The following is a 15,936-nucleotide window of genomic DNA, read 5'->3' as shown; positions in this document are numbered from 1 at the left end:
TGCGTCGGGATGGCATAAAACCCCAAAGTCTAATCGCGAATATGGGTCTCAAGAACTGGTAGGTCAAGAACATCGAGGCCACAGGCAGGGAAAAGAAGTATTAAATCTTTAAACAATGGAACATTAACATGGATGAAGAATAAATCCACACTGAGCTAGTTCACCAGAGAAGTAAGGAAAGTTCTAGAGTAGGGTGGAGTGGCTGGGTGGGTATAGCACAAAGGTACTGCCTTATTAGCGTGAGCTGGACAGTAGGATTCGGTACCCTCCACACAGTAACAAATGATTAGGTAATATTAAGGGAAAGGTCACTTTCCCTTGGCTACCTCGGCCTGAGACTCACTACAGCAAGGACAAAAGGACGGGGTCACCTTGGCAGATGGCACCAGAGAGCCAGGACCAGTGGCGAGGGCGCTCAGTGCGCAGGCGCAGTATCCCATGCGCTTCCCCCTCATCCTCCCCCCACCCCCCCGGCCAATTCCACGCGGGAGTGAGGCCCTCTGGCCGCGCATCAACGTTTCCACACCGCCGGGGGCTCCAGCACCTCCCAGAGGGGGGGGGAGGCCGGCTGGAGGGCCGAGGCGCGAAGGTCATCAGCAAGGTCGTGGGCCGGACGTGCGGCGCCACAGCCACGCCGAGTGCGTGTGAGACTCGGAGTACGTGCCGCGGGCTCAAGCCCTAATGCCCGCCGCGCAGCCCAGCCCCGCCCCGCCCCGCATCCGGGCTCTGTAGACCCTCGGCCGGGCCCCAGGTTCCCAGCGGGAGACTCGCCCGGCATTCCAGCTATGCCCCAGGCAGGCTAGGCCCAGCCAGGCAGGCAGGACAACCCCCGCCCCCGTGCCCTCGCCCCTAGTCTGGGCAGGCCGAGCGGCCGCCTCGGTCACGCTCTTCTATTGGAGTGACGGCACGCTGAGCCAATGGGGAGGCGTATCGGAGGGAGGGCGGGCCCGAAAGGGGAGAACTGGGCGGGGCCTAACGAGCAGGAGAGGAAGTCAGAGTGGGAGGTGCTTAGTGCTGCTCCGGTACAGGGTCGCGCTCGCTTCTGTCCTTAAGGCTCTCCTCGGTGTCCACAGCACTCTCTTTCCTTCGCAGCGATCCTACTGCCAGGTATGGTCCGTGTCCCCACCGGGGACAGCTCGCCTACTAGCTTCGCTTGGGGACCCGGTGGGTACGTGCACCCACTAGCCTGGGCGGGAGCCGCTATCCGGGGAGCACTCGGGTCAGCCTCGTGGAAGGACGCAGGCTCTTGGAGGTGGAGGTGTGAGCCCACCAGTGATCACCGAGTTTCAGGGTTGCAGTTTAACCGGGTTCCTAAGCGGACAACAGCAAATGCAGGCCACGGATGGTCGCGGCCGTGGAGAATAGAAAAGTACTTTCTGTGTAGTTAAGTGGAAGGTTTCAGAGGGAGGGAGAGCAACTTAAACCCCCGATGCTCATTAAATCCTTTCTCAAAATGGAAGGGCCAGAAATAAGGATGCCCAAGAGGCAGAGCGCCACACCCTAGTAGATCCTGCTGGGGCTGTAGCTCCTGGACCGCAATCGAGCGTCACTGGGCGGGAGTGGTCCAGCCCATCTCTGCTGTGGAATATTCCTGACCCGTGAGTGTCGGTTAGGTACTAAGAGTAGAGGAAATTGCAGCAGTCCCGTTGGATAATTGGGAAGCCCTCAGGAGACCTCGACGCAATTAGGCAAGAGTACGGGTTTCCTGGGTGGCTACTAGGCGAACTGACTTAAGATGCATTTAAGAAAACTTCCTGTTCGTTCTGGCCTAGGCAGTGTGGTTCCTTGGCTGCCTTGCTTTCGGGGTAGACCACATCTAGTCTGGTGATAAGCCTGACCGATAGGTCCACTTTTCTGCCCTTGGTCCAGCGTTCAATCCAGATAAAGACCAAGTGGGTGAGATCTTCTTCCTTTAGTTAAAGACGTTTGCTGCCTAGCCAAAAGATCCAAGCTAGATACAGAGGGAGGGATCAACTCCTACAAGTTGTAAGGTCTTTGCAGCTCATAGTGTGGCACGTGGCTGCTCCTCCGCCCCCATAAAGGAGATGCACACATGAAAGTGTAGCGCTAGGGATGCTGAGGCTGGAGGATCACTGAGTTCTGGTCGGCCTGGCATTCAGAGAATGGGGCGAGTAAGAGAAGACAAAGAAACCTATGGTAGGGGAATAGTAAGTAGGCTTTGTAACATAGTAGGTAAAAAGTAGATACTTTATTCTTGGGTAGTGTACAAAGATCCTTTGTCTTAGAGAAGACAAAACCACAGAAGTAACTTCTGTTGAAAAAAAAAAGCTGCCTTTGCTTCAGTGCTTGCCACAAAAGATGTGAGGAACCTAGTTAGATAATAATAGCTTCTGAATGCTGTATTGTCTTCATGTCTCATCCAGTTTAGCTCTAGAATCTATTTGGTAGGTTTCTTTCTTGGAAAGCCTGCTGGGGAAGAAATAAGAAAGGGACTTGTTGTTTGTTGCCAAATATCCTCTTCCTCTCGGGATATTTTTCTATTAAAGATCTACTTTGAATACCTTTTAAAAGTGAGACAAGGTGCCCTTTTGAAATGCACTGACCAGAAGTCCTAGCTCTTGCCTAAATATGGCGGCGATTGAACCCAGGACCTCCCACGTGCTAGCCAGCATGGCCACCAGGCCAAGGAGTTTGGGGTTCTGGCCTCCTGCCTCACACTTTCTTACTGGTTATCAAATCCATGTTAGCTGAATATTCTGCTCTTGTCATGGGTGCAATTTGATGAATTAGGGGTTCTTTTTTTCCCACAATTACACTGCTTTGAAATGTCACATTTCCCTCCGGTCTCCAGGTCTGTTTAACCTCTGACCTTCCGTCTTATTTCCCACTTCCTTCTCTGTGGAGCCAGAACACTGTTCTATGCAGTCAGAGGATTTAATTTGCCCACAGTACAGGTAGCTTCTGAGGGCTTTCTGGAGGAGTGGTTTATTTCATTGTGCCATGTTGACCTCAAGCTTGGCGGGAAGTCCAAGCCACCGACCTGCTGTGTAAGGAGTAGTCCTCGCTCCCCAAACCCTCACTGATGAGTGACTTTCCTGTATGTTAACTAACGCATAGCCCATTTGGTATCTGTCAAGTCCAGGATCCCTCAGAGGTGATGGCCCTGGAATGAATTAACCTCTGTGTAACTGTTTATGGGTGATATAAGAATGTCTTTCTCTCCTACAGAAGTTCGCCATGTCTATTCTCAGGATCCACGCCAGGGAGATCTTTGACTCCCGTGGGAATCCCACTGTTGAGGTGGATCTGTACACCGCAAAAGGTACATGCATCCACTCTGCTTCCTGGTTTCTTCTCACTGAGAATGGGGTCAGGGTGGCAAGGCAGAGTCCCTCTGTCTCTTCCTTCCACGCACTGAGATTACAGGCATCTGCCCCCATGCCTTCTTTCTTGGTGTTTAAGACAGGATGTGGGTTGGGTGGTTCATTGGGACGGGGAAGTAAGGGAAGGCAAGTTCCAAATTCACATCAATCACAGTTGTAAAAAAACTTTTACATTAAGAAATTGTCTGGGTGTGGCGGCTAAAGCTTTTAATCTCAGCATTGGTGCCTGCTGCGGGGGGTGGGGGGGGTTGCCAGTTTTGAGACTAGCCTGGGCTACACAGTAAGGCCCAGATTGCTCTACTAAAAAAAATAAAAAAACCCCAAGCCCCATCTGTGCTAATTTCAGCATCTGCATTCAGAGGTGCGGGTAGTGGGTGCAATAGGAAAGAGACCCGAGGAAGATGTGGCAATATGGAGCTCTGAGGGCCTGCCAGTCTGAGCTGAGTCATTGTGTGACTCAGAATTCAAGCACCAGAGCCCAGCCCTACCTACCCATTGTCCCATCCCCCAGGAAATGAAGGCTCCTCAAATCATCAGGGAGAGCCTGCCTGTGCACTGCCGCCTTTGTCTTTGCTAGGGCCTCTCTGCTGTGACCTGGTGAATACCAAGAATGCTAGGTGGCATCAGGTGTCAGATAGCAAGGAATGGCTCCACCTGCTGGTGACCTCGTACATGACAAGGTTTCTTAGCAAGGGATGGCTCCACCTACTGGTGCGGCTTTATGCTTAAACAAAGACAAGATGGGAGGGCATCTCACTGTAGCCAGTTAAGACCAGTATTTACAATAATTAGTATATTTTGCCATAAGACCTCCTGTGTTTGTAGCCCATACTGGTCTCAAATCCTCTTTCTTGGGTGCTGAGATTAGAGCTGTGGGCCTCACTATTGGCCTAAGTCTCTCTGAGCACTGGGGGAGGTGATTCAGATAGAAAATGCCTGCTGTTCAGACATGAGGCTCAGGGTCCAATCCCCAGTAGCCACATAAGAATCCAGGCCTAAGCCAGGCGTGGTGGCAGGCAGATTTCTGAGTTCAAGGCCAGCCTGATCTACAAAGTGAGTTCCAGGACAGCCAGGACTACACATAGAAACCCCGTCTCGAACCCCCCCCCCCCCAAAAAAAAAGAAAAAAAACCAGGCCTAGCAGCAGCACTGGAGAGACAGGATATCAGCTAATGCTGCCAAATTGGTAAACTCCAGGCTCAATGAAACCCTGGGTCACCGCCTGGCTTCCACGCCTTGTCTTAGATTGAAATGAGTGAGATTTTTATGTATTGTCTAAATGTTCCTGAGGGTTGAACTCTGCACACGGTGCAGAGAGTACTGGGGTGGGGGATGGGGTGTCCCAGCGCTGGAGGCAGAAGTTGAGAGGCGCCCTCTATAGGGTGGAAAGTAGGGTTTGTGTGGTATCCCAGTCCATGAACTCCACCACTTGCATTCTCCATAGTTTGTGAATCTGCCCATCTGTTTTTGCCACTCAGAAGCACTTCCTCGCCTATGCCAGAACCGTGTGGATATGTAGGGTGAGCCAGCATGGGTTGCAGACAAGGGTACCTTGCAGCCCTCAAGCAGTTGTGGCCACGTTAGCACTTTCTGTTTAGTGGGTCTGTGTTGTGTGCTCTGTATAAAGAGTGGCGTGGAAGACTGTCAGGTGGGTGAGGAAGCCATGGTGCTTCTGCATGTGGATTCACTGACTGAGACTCGGACGTGAGCTATTGGTCTGATTGCTTGGTCATTTGTACACTTGATTTTTTTATCTTTTAAAGACAAGTCTTGCTTTGGTCCCCTCTGGCCTCAGACTCAGATCCTGCTGCCTCAGCCTCCTGTGTTTTGGGATTACAGGAATGTGCCATGCCCAGTGCTGAATTTCGCACCTCTATTCCAGGTCTGTTCCGAGCTGCGGTGCCCAGCGGTGCGTCCACTGGCATCTACGAGGCCCTAGAACTCCGAGACAATGATAAGACCCGCTTCATGGGGAAGGGTAAGGATAGGAACCAGTCACATCCTCACTCGCCAGCCCCTCTCGCGTTCCCCAGGCATTCTCACCTGTAGCATTGCTCGCACAGGAAAGCCAGCAGGGTAGCCTACCAACCCCCACCTTCCTAAGCCTGGAAACCTGGCATGGAAGTCCTAGGAGACTGGTTGCTGATCTGCTAATATCACTTCCTCCCAGAAGGGTCTGATGCATGCCATCAATGGGGACATGTAGACAGTTCTGTTGGCTTTTTGGGTGCCTAGTTGATAGGGTCAGCCTGGGCAAATCAGCTCCCACATCCGTGGTGGTGTGGAGTCTGCCTGTCGTAGGTGCAGCAGTCAGCACACTGCCTTTTTCCGTGATAGAGTATTAGCCCTGCATGCTGTCTGGTCTTTCTAAAGAAAGACTGTTGCTGTAACCAATAGTGGCAAGGGCAGCACCTGGGGAAAGTCTACAAAGAGAGGGAAGGTTGTGTCAGAGGGAGGTCTCAGGGCTAAGGAGTCAGCCAGGGTTAGGAGAAGCCTGACTTCTCGAGTGCTCCTGCCTCTTCTTTCCTCACTCTTTCCTCTGTGTCCTCTGAAGCCTGTTCTCTCCTGAGTCTCTTTTTCCTTCTCTATTCACCTCTAATGGGCAGGCGTCTCCAGACCTGTTAAGTATGTTAATGAGTTCCTGGCACCAGCCTTGTGCACTCAGGTAACACTCCAGGCATCCTAGTGTGCAGCTGGTCTGCCCGGTGCATGGTCTTGAACTAACACCTCTCAAAGCACTCTGGGCTGATGGCTCTTGTGTGGCTCTAACCCCCTGGGGTGCTAGGGAAGAGCACTCAGATTGGGCCAGAAAGCCCCATCGTGGGGGAAGTGTGATGGGTAGGGGTCTAAGAGATGCTGTGGAGGCTCTTTGGGCTTCTGGGCCCATGACTCCAGTGCTCCAGCAAGGCTGCTCAAGCCTGTGTACGGTAACTGTGTAAGTAATTTCATGATTGTTCCTTCTAGGTGTCTCACAGGCTGTTGAGCACATCAATAACACTATTGCGCCTGCTCTGGTTAGCAAGGTAGGACCCATCTCCTGGTGACTACTCTATATCCATGCCACCAGAGCAAGGACCAGGACCCTCCCGTTCACAGAATAGCTTACCCTGAGAGCTTTGGATGCTGGCAGGATCCCTTCTTGCATGAGTCTAACCTGCCTGCTGCCAGTGTGTGCCTTTGCTTCTGAAAGCACCTGAAACTGGACCAGACTGGGCGGGGGAGGGGAGGGGACGCTTGACATGTTTCCTGCTGCTCTCTTGACCTTTTGGGGCTCATGGTCCAGATTTTAATAGCAGCTTTGTATGTCATGTGGGATGGCTGCATATGGACTTTGAAATTTGTTGCGCTGTTGGGGTGGGGTTGGTTTTGTTGCAGACTGTGGGACTGGGGATAATGCTCAGGTGACAGGAATGTGTAGATGCTTACTGCAGACTATAGATAGTCCCAAACACTGCATAAAGTAGGTGCCTGCAGTTCTAGTATTAGGAGATAGGCAGAACTCTACCCCAGCCCCATCTTATTTGATGTATACATACTGTGTGTAAACCCCTGAATTCAATGCTTTCCCCCATCTCAAAAAAAAAAATAAACTCATTTGAGGCTGGAAGAAAAGCTCGGGAGAATGGCACCTGCTGCTCTTCCAGAGGATCTGAGTTGAGCTTGCTCCTAGCACCAATGTCAGGTGGCTGACCTGCTCCAGGCCTAAGGCAGACCGCAGTAAGTCTGCCGTAAAGGAAATGAACCCACAGCTTTGGCTAGGATAGTGTACCTTTGTGGTTCTTTTCAAGTTACTTCTTAGAGGAAACCACTGGCCATCCATCCTTCCTGTTTGCCAACATCTAGTTCCTCCCTCTTGAATTCACAAAGTCACCCTATACCATCCAGTTATTTTGTCGCCAGCGAGCCTGTGCAATGCTGTGACTGGTTCTGTTTGTCTGGTCTCCAGACAGTTGCTCATTACAACTGTCTGTGCCCTCTCCTCCAGTCTCCTGGGCACCTCCTAGGCCTTCCTCCTCACTTGGGGAGGCTTAGCCTCTGGGAACTTTCTGCTTGGGCAAATGTTTGCCTTCCTTCTTCTGCAATTCCTTGTTAAACAAAACTGCAAGACCAGAACACTCACTCACACAGCAAGGTGGTGATGTAGATTCTTTTACATAGTGACTTATGAGTATAAAGTGATAGAATGGACACTTGCATGTATACTTATGGGCCACGTGCATGTCTGGTAGCTGTGGTAGCCAGGAAAGAGCATCAGCTCCTGCATAGCAGCTAGTGCTAACACCTGAGCCATCTCCAGCACCCACACATGCTGTGTGATGTAGACAGTCGAGGTTATTGCTTCATACACTCCCCAAATAGCCATGTTTACCAATCAGTTGTTGGTTAGGTGATCCTGGGCAGCCTGTATCATCGGCGGCATTCTCACACCAGACAATGGTGCTCTGTCGTTTGTCTTGGCCAAGAGCGACAGCATTAGAGGTAGCTTCTGCAGACCCTGTTTGCTTGAATGAACAGTAGCTTTATTTCTTAATTTTTATCCAAGAACACCCTTGTTTGTGGTAATACTTTATAGCTAATGCCACACACATCTGCCTTGTATGTGTGACCTTGACAGCCTAGGTAAACTGTAGTCTCTTGTGGACCCAGGGAAATGCCGGAGCTGTTAATTAGGACAAGTCAAAAGTGGTATTGTTTTCTCTTGCGCTACTCCTTTGGTCTGTTTGGAGTTAGGGATTGAGCCAGTCTTCTGCAAGCATTGAGATGCTCCACTCCCAGGCCCTTGGCTAAAGTGCTGCTTGGCAGGGGAATGGGGGGCAAATGCTAAGCCTTAGCCCTCACTTCCTGTCTTCCTGCAGAAAGTGAATGTTGTGGAACAAGAGAAGATTGACAAGCTGATGATCGAGATGGACGGCACAGAGAATAAATGTGAGTTGCCCGGGTGGAGCCCATTAGTTCCTTGGTCAGAAGAGGCATGTTGATTGTGTCCACCATCTTAGCAGGCCGGTGGGAAAGAGGCTAAGAAATGGCATCTGCTCACCATTTACGTTTTATTCTAGCTAAATTTGGTGCAAATGCCATCCTGGGAGTGTCCCTGGCTGTCTGCAAAGCTGGTGCCGTGGAAAAGGGGGTGCCCCTTTACCGCCACATTGCTGACTTGGCCGGCAACCCTGAAGTCATCCTGCCTGTCCCGGTGAGTGGCCCTTTGGAACTTTCTATAAAGCTGTCTTGTTTTATTTCTGTTGCTGCGGTAAAATACCCCAGGAAAAAGCAGCTTGGCTTGTTTTAGAAAAAGTGTTTGGCTTGTCACCGTTCTGAGGACAGTCCCATCATGTCACAGTTCTGAGGACAATCTGTAACGTTAGGGGTGTCAGGGCAGCAGTGAATCCTTAGGTTCTACAGTCAGAAAGCAGAAATGAAGCTGGGCAGTGGTGTGCCTTTAACAACCTTAGCATTTGGGAGGCAGAGGAGGCAGGTGGACAGCTGAATTTGAGGCCAGCCTGGTCTACAGAGTGGAGTGTGGCCCGGGGTTGGGGGAGAGTGAATGCAGAGATGCACCTACCCACCTCGCCTCCACCCATACAGTCTAGAACCCAGGGACTGGTGCTACCCAAAATGGGCTGCTGGCTTTACTCATCAGATACGCTAATCAAGACATTGTCCTCACACCCACCAGGAGCCAAATGATCTCAATAAACTTTCTATATGCTCCTGAGTTCTGTTGGGTTGACAGATATTACCCATTACAGAGTGTCATCCATAGGCGCCCACAAGGACCCTGTTCCTTATTGTGCATTTTTGACTCCCAGTGCAGTGAGTAAGAAAAGGCTAGTTTTCAGAAGAATATTTCCATAGTGAGCATTTCAAGATGCCCTGGTCGTGTCAGGGCCATATTCATAGGGACCAAAGGGTAGCTAGCTGAGTTCAGAGGCTTTGTGCCCTATGGTGGGTAACCTCTGGCTTCCCTGGGCTGGTACCATAGCTCTCCTCTACTTCTCCAAGGCTTTCAATGTGATCAACGGTGGTTCTCATGCTGGCAACAAGCTGGCCATGCAAGAGTTCATGATCCTGCCTGTGGGGGCATCCAGCTTCCGGGAAGCCATGCGCATTGGAGCAGAGGTTTACCACAACCTGAAGAACGTGATCAAGGAGAAGTACGGGAAGGACGCCACCAATGTGGGTGATGAGGGTGGATTCGCACCTAACATCCTGGAGAACAAAGAAGGTAAAGTCGCTGAGAGCTGTGCTGTGCTGTGCTGCCTGCTCAGAGCTGCCGCTCGAGGAACAGGAGCAAGAGCTTGGGCTTTCTGCTTTTTCTCTTTGCTGTTTTATTGGGTAGCTTGAGACAGATCCCAGATCCCCTAGGGCTGCTACCATATGCAGTGCTGGTAATTGAACCTGCCTGGATTCTCTGGAAGAGCAGCCAGTACTCTCCAGCCAACATATTTGATTCTATTTTAATGTGTGTGGGGGGGGGTGCACCTAGTATTAGCGCCTCCTTCCTTCCACTGTGGCCAGAGGGATTGACTGGTTATCAATCAGGCATCTTGTAGGTCCTTTGTGATCTCTGACCTGTGTATAATGTACTTTATAGAGAATTCCCATAGCTGGTGGGGTCTTTGGCAGGTAGCAGGAGACAGCTTAACTTGAGGTGGCCCTTGCCGAGGTTTCCCTTTTGGGTCCCTGTCTGCATTCTATTAAAGCCAGTCCTCAGGACAGCTGATCTCAGCTCAGCTGGTTACTGTAGTTGTATCTTGGCCAGCACAGCTGCCCTGGCACTAAATTTAGTGGGACCATTGACCACAAGAAAGGCTGTGTTAAACTTGATATGGCTTTGGCACTTAGTGGCCCCAGTGTCTCTCATCAGTGGCTTTTACTTACAGTAGGAATAGGAACCCCAAGGCAGGGCCTGGAGAGATGGCTCAGATGGTTAAGAGCACTGACTGCTCTCCTGAGTTCAAATCCCAGCAACCACATGGTGGCTCTTAAACATCCCTAATGTAATCTGATACGCTCTTCTCGGGTGTCTGAAGACAGTTACAGTGCTTATGTATAATAAATAAATAGATATATAGATAGATAAATAGATAAAATATTTTTTTAAAAAATGAGCCCCAAGGCAGGACAGAGTGCAGTCTGCTCTGTGGGGCAGTCTCAGCAGCTGTCACAGCGGAGCCTGACTTCTGTTACCCACCTTGGCCTCACCTCTTCAGCACTGGAGCTGCTCAAGACTGCAATCGCAAAGGCCGGCTACACTGACCAGGTTGTCATCGGCATGGATGTGGCTGCCTCCGAGTTCTACAGGTCTGGCAAGTATGACCTGGACTTCAAGTCTCCGGATGACCCCAGCAGGTACATCACGCCCGACCAGCTGGCTGACCTGTACAAGTCCTTCATCCAGAACTACCCAGGTGGGTATCGAGGCGGTCTGGCTCCCTAGTCAGCTTCACACCAGTCCTTCTGTAGAGATGGATTCAGTTTGGTCAGGGTTAGGCCATGAGCCCAGCACACTCCTCACTCCCTGCCTGCCCCGTTCTTTCAGTGACAGCCTTCACTAGCACCAGCTCGTGTTGACCTTGAGCAAAGGCATCCATGCTTTCATTTTCATGTTAATGTTAGGCTGGAGACTGGTACACGCCCTTTTTTAGTCAGCAGATGGGCAGATCTCTGAGTGGGGTTCCATAGAACAAGTTTCAAGTGAGTTAGTGCTTCTAAGTTCAAGGTGACCTTGTGCTACACCATGAGATCACAGCCAAACTCTGTACTACAAAGACCCTGTCTCAAAGCAGAATTAAGACGTTACTTTAATCCCAACAAGAGATTGAAGCAGGAAGTTAAACCTTAAGCCATTCTGTGCGTCATAGTGACAGACTAATCTCAAACACATCAGTTTTTAACAAGCTGCCCAGGACCACAGACCAGGCTCACACTGACGGCGGGTCTCCTTTTTTACCTCAGTGGTGTCCATCGAAGATCCCTTTGACCAGGACGACTGGGGCGCCTGGCAGAAGTTCACGGCTAGTGCGGGCATCCAGGTGGTGGGCGATGACCTCACAGTGACCAACCCTAAGCGGATTGCCAAGGCCGCGAGCGAGAAGTCCTGCAACTGCCTCCTGCTCAAAGTGAACCAGATTGGCTCCGTGACCGAGTCCCTGCAGGCGTGAGTAGCCTGGGGAGGGGCTTCTGGCAGCCAGAGGGATGTGGCAACGAGCCTTGGCTACCTGATCCTTGTTCCCTGAAAGTTTGTCTCTTTGGGGAGCTTGGAGTCAGGGTTAGCGACCATGAGAAAGAAGATGGGAAGCTTTCAGAGGAGGGTGGGGCCAGGCAGGGTGCATCACTTGATCTGACTTCTGCCCTTTCTTTAGGTGTAAGCTGGCCCAATCCAATGGCTGGGGCGTCATGGTGTCCCACCGATCCGGGGAAACTGAGGACACTTTCATCGCAGACCTGGTGGTGGGGCTCTGCACTGGGCAGGTAAGAGCTGCACACCTAGGTGTAGTTTGGGGGGTTTGGCTCTTCACACTGACTGAAGGCTAAGCCTTTGTTCATGTTCCCTGTTGCTTCTGTAATGATGACTTTTCCTTTGTCCCTCCAGATCAAGACTGGTGCCCCTTGCCGATCTGAGCGCCTGGCCAAGTACAATCAGATTCTTAGGTAAAGACACTTTCTGGTCACAGCGGGGAGACCAATGGGTGTGCTGTTGGGATCCCAAGCCAGGCACAGATACTGGTTGGTAATGTGTGGCCTGTGCTGTGCTGCCATCTTGTGGTGGAAGGCAGACAGGTCACCTTTGAGAGTCCAGCCACATTTAGAGCTGGGTGACAGTAGGATGTGCCCATATCCTCGGCGTAGCCAGTGCCTCACTGTGTAGCTCAGGCTGGCTGAGAACTGTCTCCCAGTCTGATTTCAAATTCATAGCAAGTACCCTGTTTCCACCAATCATGTACCGGAATTAACAGACGTGGTCCGCAGCAGCCTCTTACACGAAGAGCTAACCTTTTGCTTTCTTTCTCTTTTCTGTTTGCCAAGAATCGAGGAAGAGCTGGGCAGCAAAGCCAAGTTTGCTGGCAGGTCCTTCAGGAACCCCCTGGCCAAATAAAGCACGGACTGGAGATCCCTGGAGCCACCAGCTGCTAGGTCCTCTGTCCCTGATGTCATCCAGGCGGCTCAAGGCCAGCCCAGTGCGTGCCCCTCCCATGTCACTGCTTCCTTAGGCATCCACACCTGACCACCAGAATCCCTGCTGGAGACCCAGCTTTGCAATCATGTGATTGGTCTGAATCATTGTTTCTGTCACCTGACTTCCCAGCTAGTGTCTGGAGCCCTCAAGTCCAGTGTAATCTCTAGGGTGCCCACCGTTAAGACCCCCCCCAGTGGTTTACATGCAAAAATAAAAGCCGCAGAAGTCCACGAGTATGATGGGCATCTCATTTGTGATGACCTGGGGCTGGAGGAGCCTGGAGGCTTCTGTAAGGACTGCTGGGCAGGAAGGTGCTGAGCCAGCTTCAGGTTCCAGTGCAGAGATTACCTGCAAAGCTCTGAGGCTGGAAGGACTCCTTGGAGAGATGTCCAGCCAGTGTGGAAGGCGGAGACCGGGGGAGGTGTTTGCTTTACCAGTCTGGTGCCCTGAAGGGAATCACTTCCTGGGCATTGGGTGGGAAGCAACCTGAACTTCTGGAGCCAACTGTGCTGCACCAAGCATGATTGACAGGTGGTGTGTGATCAAGGCCAGGGGCAGGCAATACCTCACAATGGGAACTTGACAGTTGTGAAAAGGGAGAGCATTTCATGTAATGCTTAGTGATGGTTCACACTTAATCCATGCAGAGTCTACAGAATGAGTTTTAAGACCACCAGAGCTGTTGGAGAATCAAGCTGCATCAAAAAAGTGCTCAGGCACACATAGCTGCATAGCACAGATGTGAAACCTTCAGCAGGACCCAGAATACAGTGTGAGGGGTCATTGTATTTAGAAGAAATGGGCTGACAAGGCGGCCAGATGCCTCAGGACCTGGTAGAGAAAACACTGCCCTCTCAAGGTGAGGTTTAGGTGGACAGGTAGTCTTTTTTTTTTTTTTTTTTTTAAAGATTTATTTATTTATTATATGCAAGCACACTATAGCTGTCTTCAGACACTCCAGAAGAGGGCACCAGATCTCGTTAAGGATGGTTGTGAGCCACCATGTGGTTGCTGGGACTTGAACTCTGGACCTTCGGAAGAGCAGTCGGGTGCTCTTACCCACTGAGCCATCTCACCAGCCCCCAGGTAGTCTTATCAGAGTCCTGGACATCCAGGTTCCCTGAGTCCTGTTATCCCAGTCTATGGAGCAGAACCACTGTGGGGTGAGCTTAGAAGCTGGCATCTATGATTTTGTGCCATGTGTTGGAACTTGTCTGTCCATAGCAGCACGCATACAGCTGAAGGCTGCCCTTACCCACCCTTGTGCGTACCAGGAGAGTCCAGCATCTCTTCCCTGATTGGGGGGGGGGGGGGAGTTGCTTAGTGAACATCCCTTCAAATCTTCCCATGCACTCTCCAAACAAGGACAGACTCACACCCATCTACCACGCAGCCGGAAATAGGTCTTGCAACGTTTAACATCTCCAGTAGACTCTGAAGCTGGGTGCTCTAGTCCATAGCTGTGTTTTCAGCACTTGCGAGGCTAAGACAGAATTAAGTTTGAGGCTTTAACTAGCAATACCCTTGGCTTGAGATTCAGAAGAGAACTCATATCTTTGAGATGATTTATCACAATCACAGACTGGCTTGAAACCAAGTTCACCTTGAACTCCCAGTATGCCCAGCTAATTTTATTTATACCATTTTGAATTTTATGTATGTTTCTGTCTACTGATATATCCATGGCAGTTCAGGGGCCACAGAACCTGGGAGAGTGTCAGGTCCTCTGGAGCTGAAGTTTCAGGTGGTTGTAATCTGACTTGTATGTGGCTACGCACTAAACTTTGGTCCTCTAAATTTTGGCACTCTAAACCAGTGAGCGTCGCCAAGCCTCAGATTTGGGGTTCTTCCTCACTTACTACAAATATTTCTTGATTGTCAGATAATGACACTTATTGTTCAATCTAGAGTGATATATATTATATGAGTGTTGTACTGATACATCTATGTGTGCCACTTGTGTGTCTGCTGCCCATGGAGGTCAGAAAGGGGCATTTGGTCATCTGGAACTGGAATACAGAGCCACCACGTGTGTGCTGGGAGCAGAACCCAGGTCCTCTGCAGCCATCTCCCTATCCCACCAGTCACTGGAGGTGACAGCAAGCACAAATAGGTTTCCTTTCCATTGAGCCTGGCTGTGAGCCAAGGCTGCTGGCTGGAAACTGCTCCATTAGCGCTGTTAGCATCTCTGCTTGCTGCGCCGTGATCCATTTTTGTCACAAAACAAGTATTTGCTGTCTGTGGCTTTAGCTCAGATTCCTGGGCCTCTGGCCTCAGGGCTCATCCCAGAATCCCCTTTCCTTCCCCCTGGAGTCCAAGGCTTCAGCCTTTGTTACAAAGTCCCCCAAGCTTTGTTACAAAGTCCAGCCAAGCTTAAAAACCACTAGCACAAAGTGAATGGGTACCAGGGTTGGCAGCGACTAGGCAGGGCTGGAACTGCGAGCTTTTAGGGATATGTGGGAAGCAGCCAGGCCGCCATGAAAGCCCCCTGGCATGGGGATTTTGTTCATAATAAACCCAGCTGAGGCAGGAAGATGGCGGCTGAGTCCGCAGATCTGAGCCACATGTGGAAGAGCTGTACATGGAAGCCTATGTCTTGGCGGTGGATTCTGAGCTGGGCTTGTAGATGCCAACCAGTTCAGCCCTCTTGAGCAGCTGGGATCCCAAGGCCTGCCTCCCACGTCCACGGGAGCCTCGTTGCAGCAGTAGCCAAGGGCACAGAGCAGAACTGCTTGACTCTAGATTCTGACTTTGCCACTAAACAAGTAAAGCTAACAGCTCCCACCCCACCCATCTTCGAGTGCTTCTCTTATTACAGATGCACCCTGCAGTGTCTCATCTGCTTAGGCTGCCATTCAGAACTAAACAGGCTGAACAATCAGATACTGTATCCCACGTAAGAAGATGAATGAAACCTTAGGGGTCTTTTAAACTGCAGGCCGGCTCAGTAAATCTCAGTACTTCCCCTGGTACTGTGAATATTTATCACTACTACTGCCCAATGGTGTGTGTGTGTGTGTGTGTGTGTGTGTTATGTATGTGGGCTTAAATATGTGTGTGTGTGTATGCCTCTGTGTGTGTGTGTGCCTGTGTGTGTGTGCATGTGTATATGTGTGTGGGCATGCATGTATATATGTGTGCCTCTGTGTGTGTGTGTGCCTGTGTGTATGTGCAGTGTGTGCATGCACGTGTGTGTGTGTGTGTGCACATGTATAGTTAGTTGCCATCCACATTGATTATTGCAGATTTGATGAGGACTCTAGGGATTAGAGCCACAGTCTCCTACCTGCGACAGAAATGACATACGGCTGTGCTCCAGGCTCAGGCCTGGCTGTGGACTTTCGAAGGCGATGATGGGTGTGAAAGTCAGCAGAACGCTGGGCTTGTTTGAGGACTCGTCACCCTCCTCCGTTT

The 15,936-nt window shown here is 50.9% G+C and overlaps 1 protein-coding gene across 3 annotated transcripts; it reads left to right on the top strand.

Moving 5' to 3' along the window:
- Positions 1 to 541: 541 nt before the first annotated feature.
- On the top strand, positions 542 to 12,755 carry Eno1 (enolase 1). 3 transcript variants are annotated; one of them, XM_021159461.3, is made up of 12 exons: positions 542 to 656; positions 3,190 to 3,283; positions 5,227 to 5,322; positions 6,309 to 6,367; positions 8,201 to 8,270; positions 8,402 to 8,535; positions 9,345 to 9,567; positions 10,556 to 10,753; positions 11,301 to 11,502; positions 11,708 to 11,816; positions 11,938 to 11,996; positions 12,372 to 12,755. In XM_021159461.3, exons 2-12 carry the CDS (start codon positions 3,199 to 3,201, stop codon positions 12,439 to 12,441), a joined length of 1,305 nt encoding a protein of 434 aa, XP_021015120.1. In that variant the 5' UTR covers positions 542 to 656; positions 3,190 to 3,198; the 3' UTR covers positions 12,442 to 12,755. The 3 variants fall into 3 exon arrangements, with proteins under 3 accessions (XP_021015120.1, XP_021015119.1, XP_029332171.1); XM_021159460.2 differs by lacking the exon at positions 542 to 656 and adding an exon at positions 972 to 1,107; XM_029476311.2 differs by lacking the exons at positions 542 to 656; positions 6,309 to 6,367 and adding exons at positions 972 to 1,107; positions 5,951 to 6,009.
- The last annotated feature ends 3,181 nt before the right edge of the window (positions 12,756 to 15,936 follow it).

Source organism: Mus caroli, unplaced genomic scaffold (genome assembly GCF_978045245.1).
Source record: "Mus caroli unplaced genomic scaffold, Mus_caroli_1 scaffold_6, whole genome shotgun sequence".
NCBI classification, from domain to species: domain Eukaryota; kingdom Metazoa; phylum Chordata; class Mammalia; order Rodentia; family Muridae; genus Mus; species Mus caroli.
The sequence above is the reverse complement of the archived record's forward strand: the minus strand, read 5'-3'. Positions and strand labels throughout refer to the sequence as shown.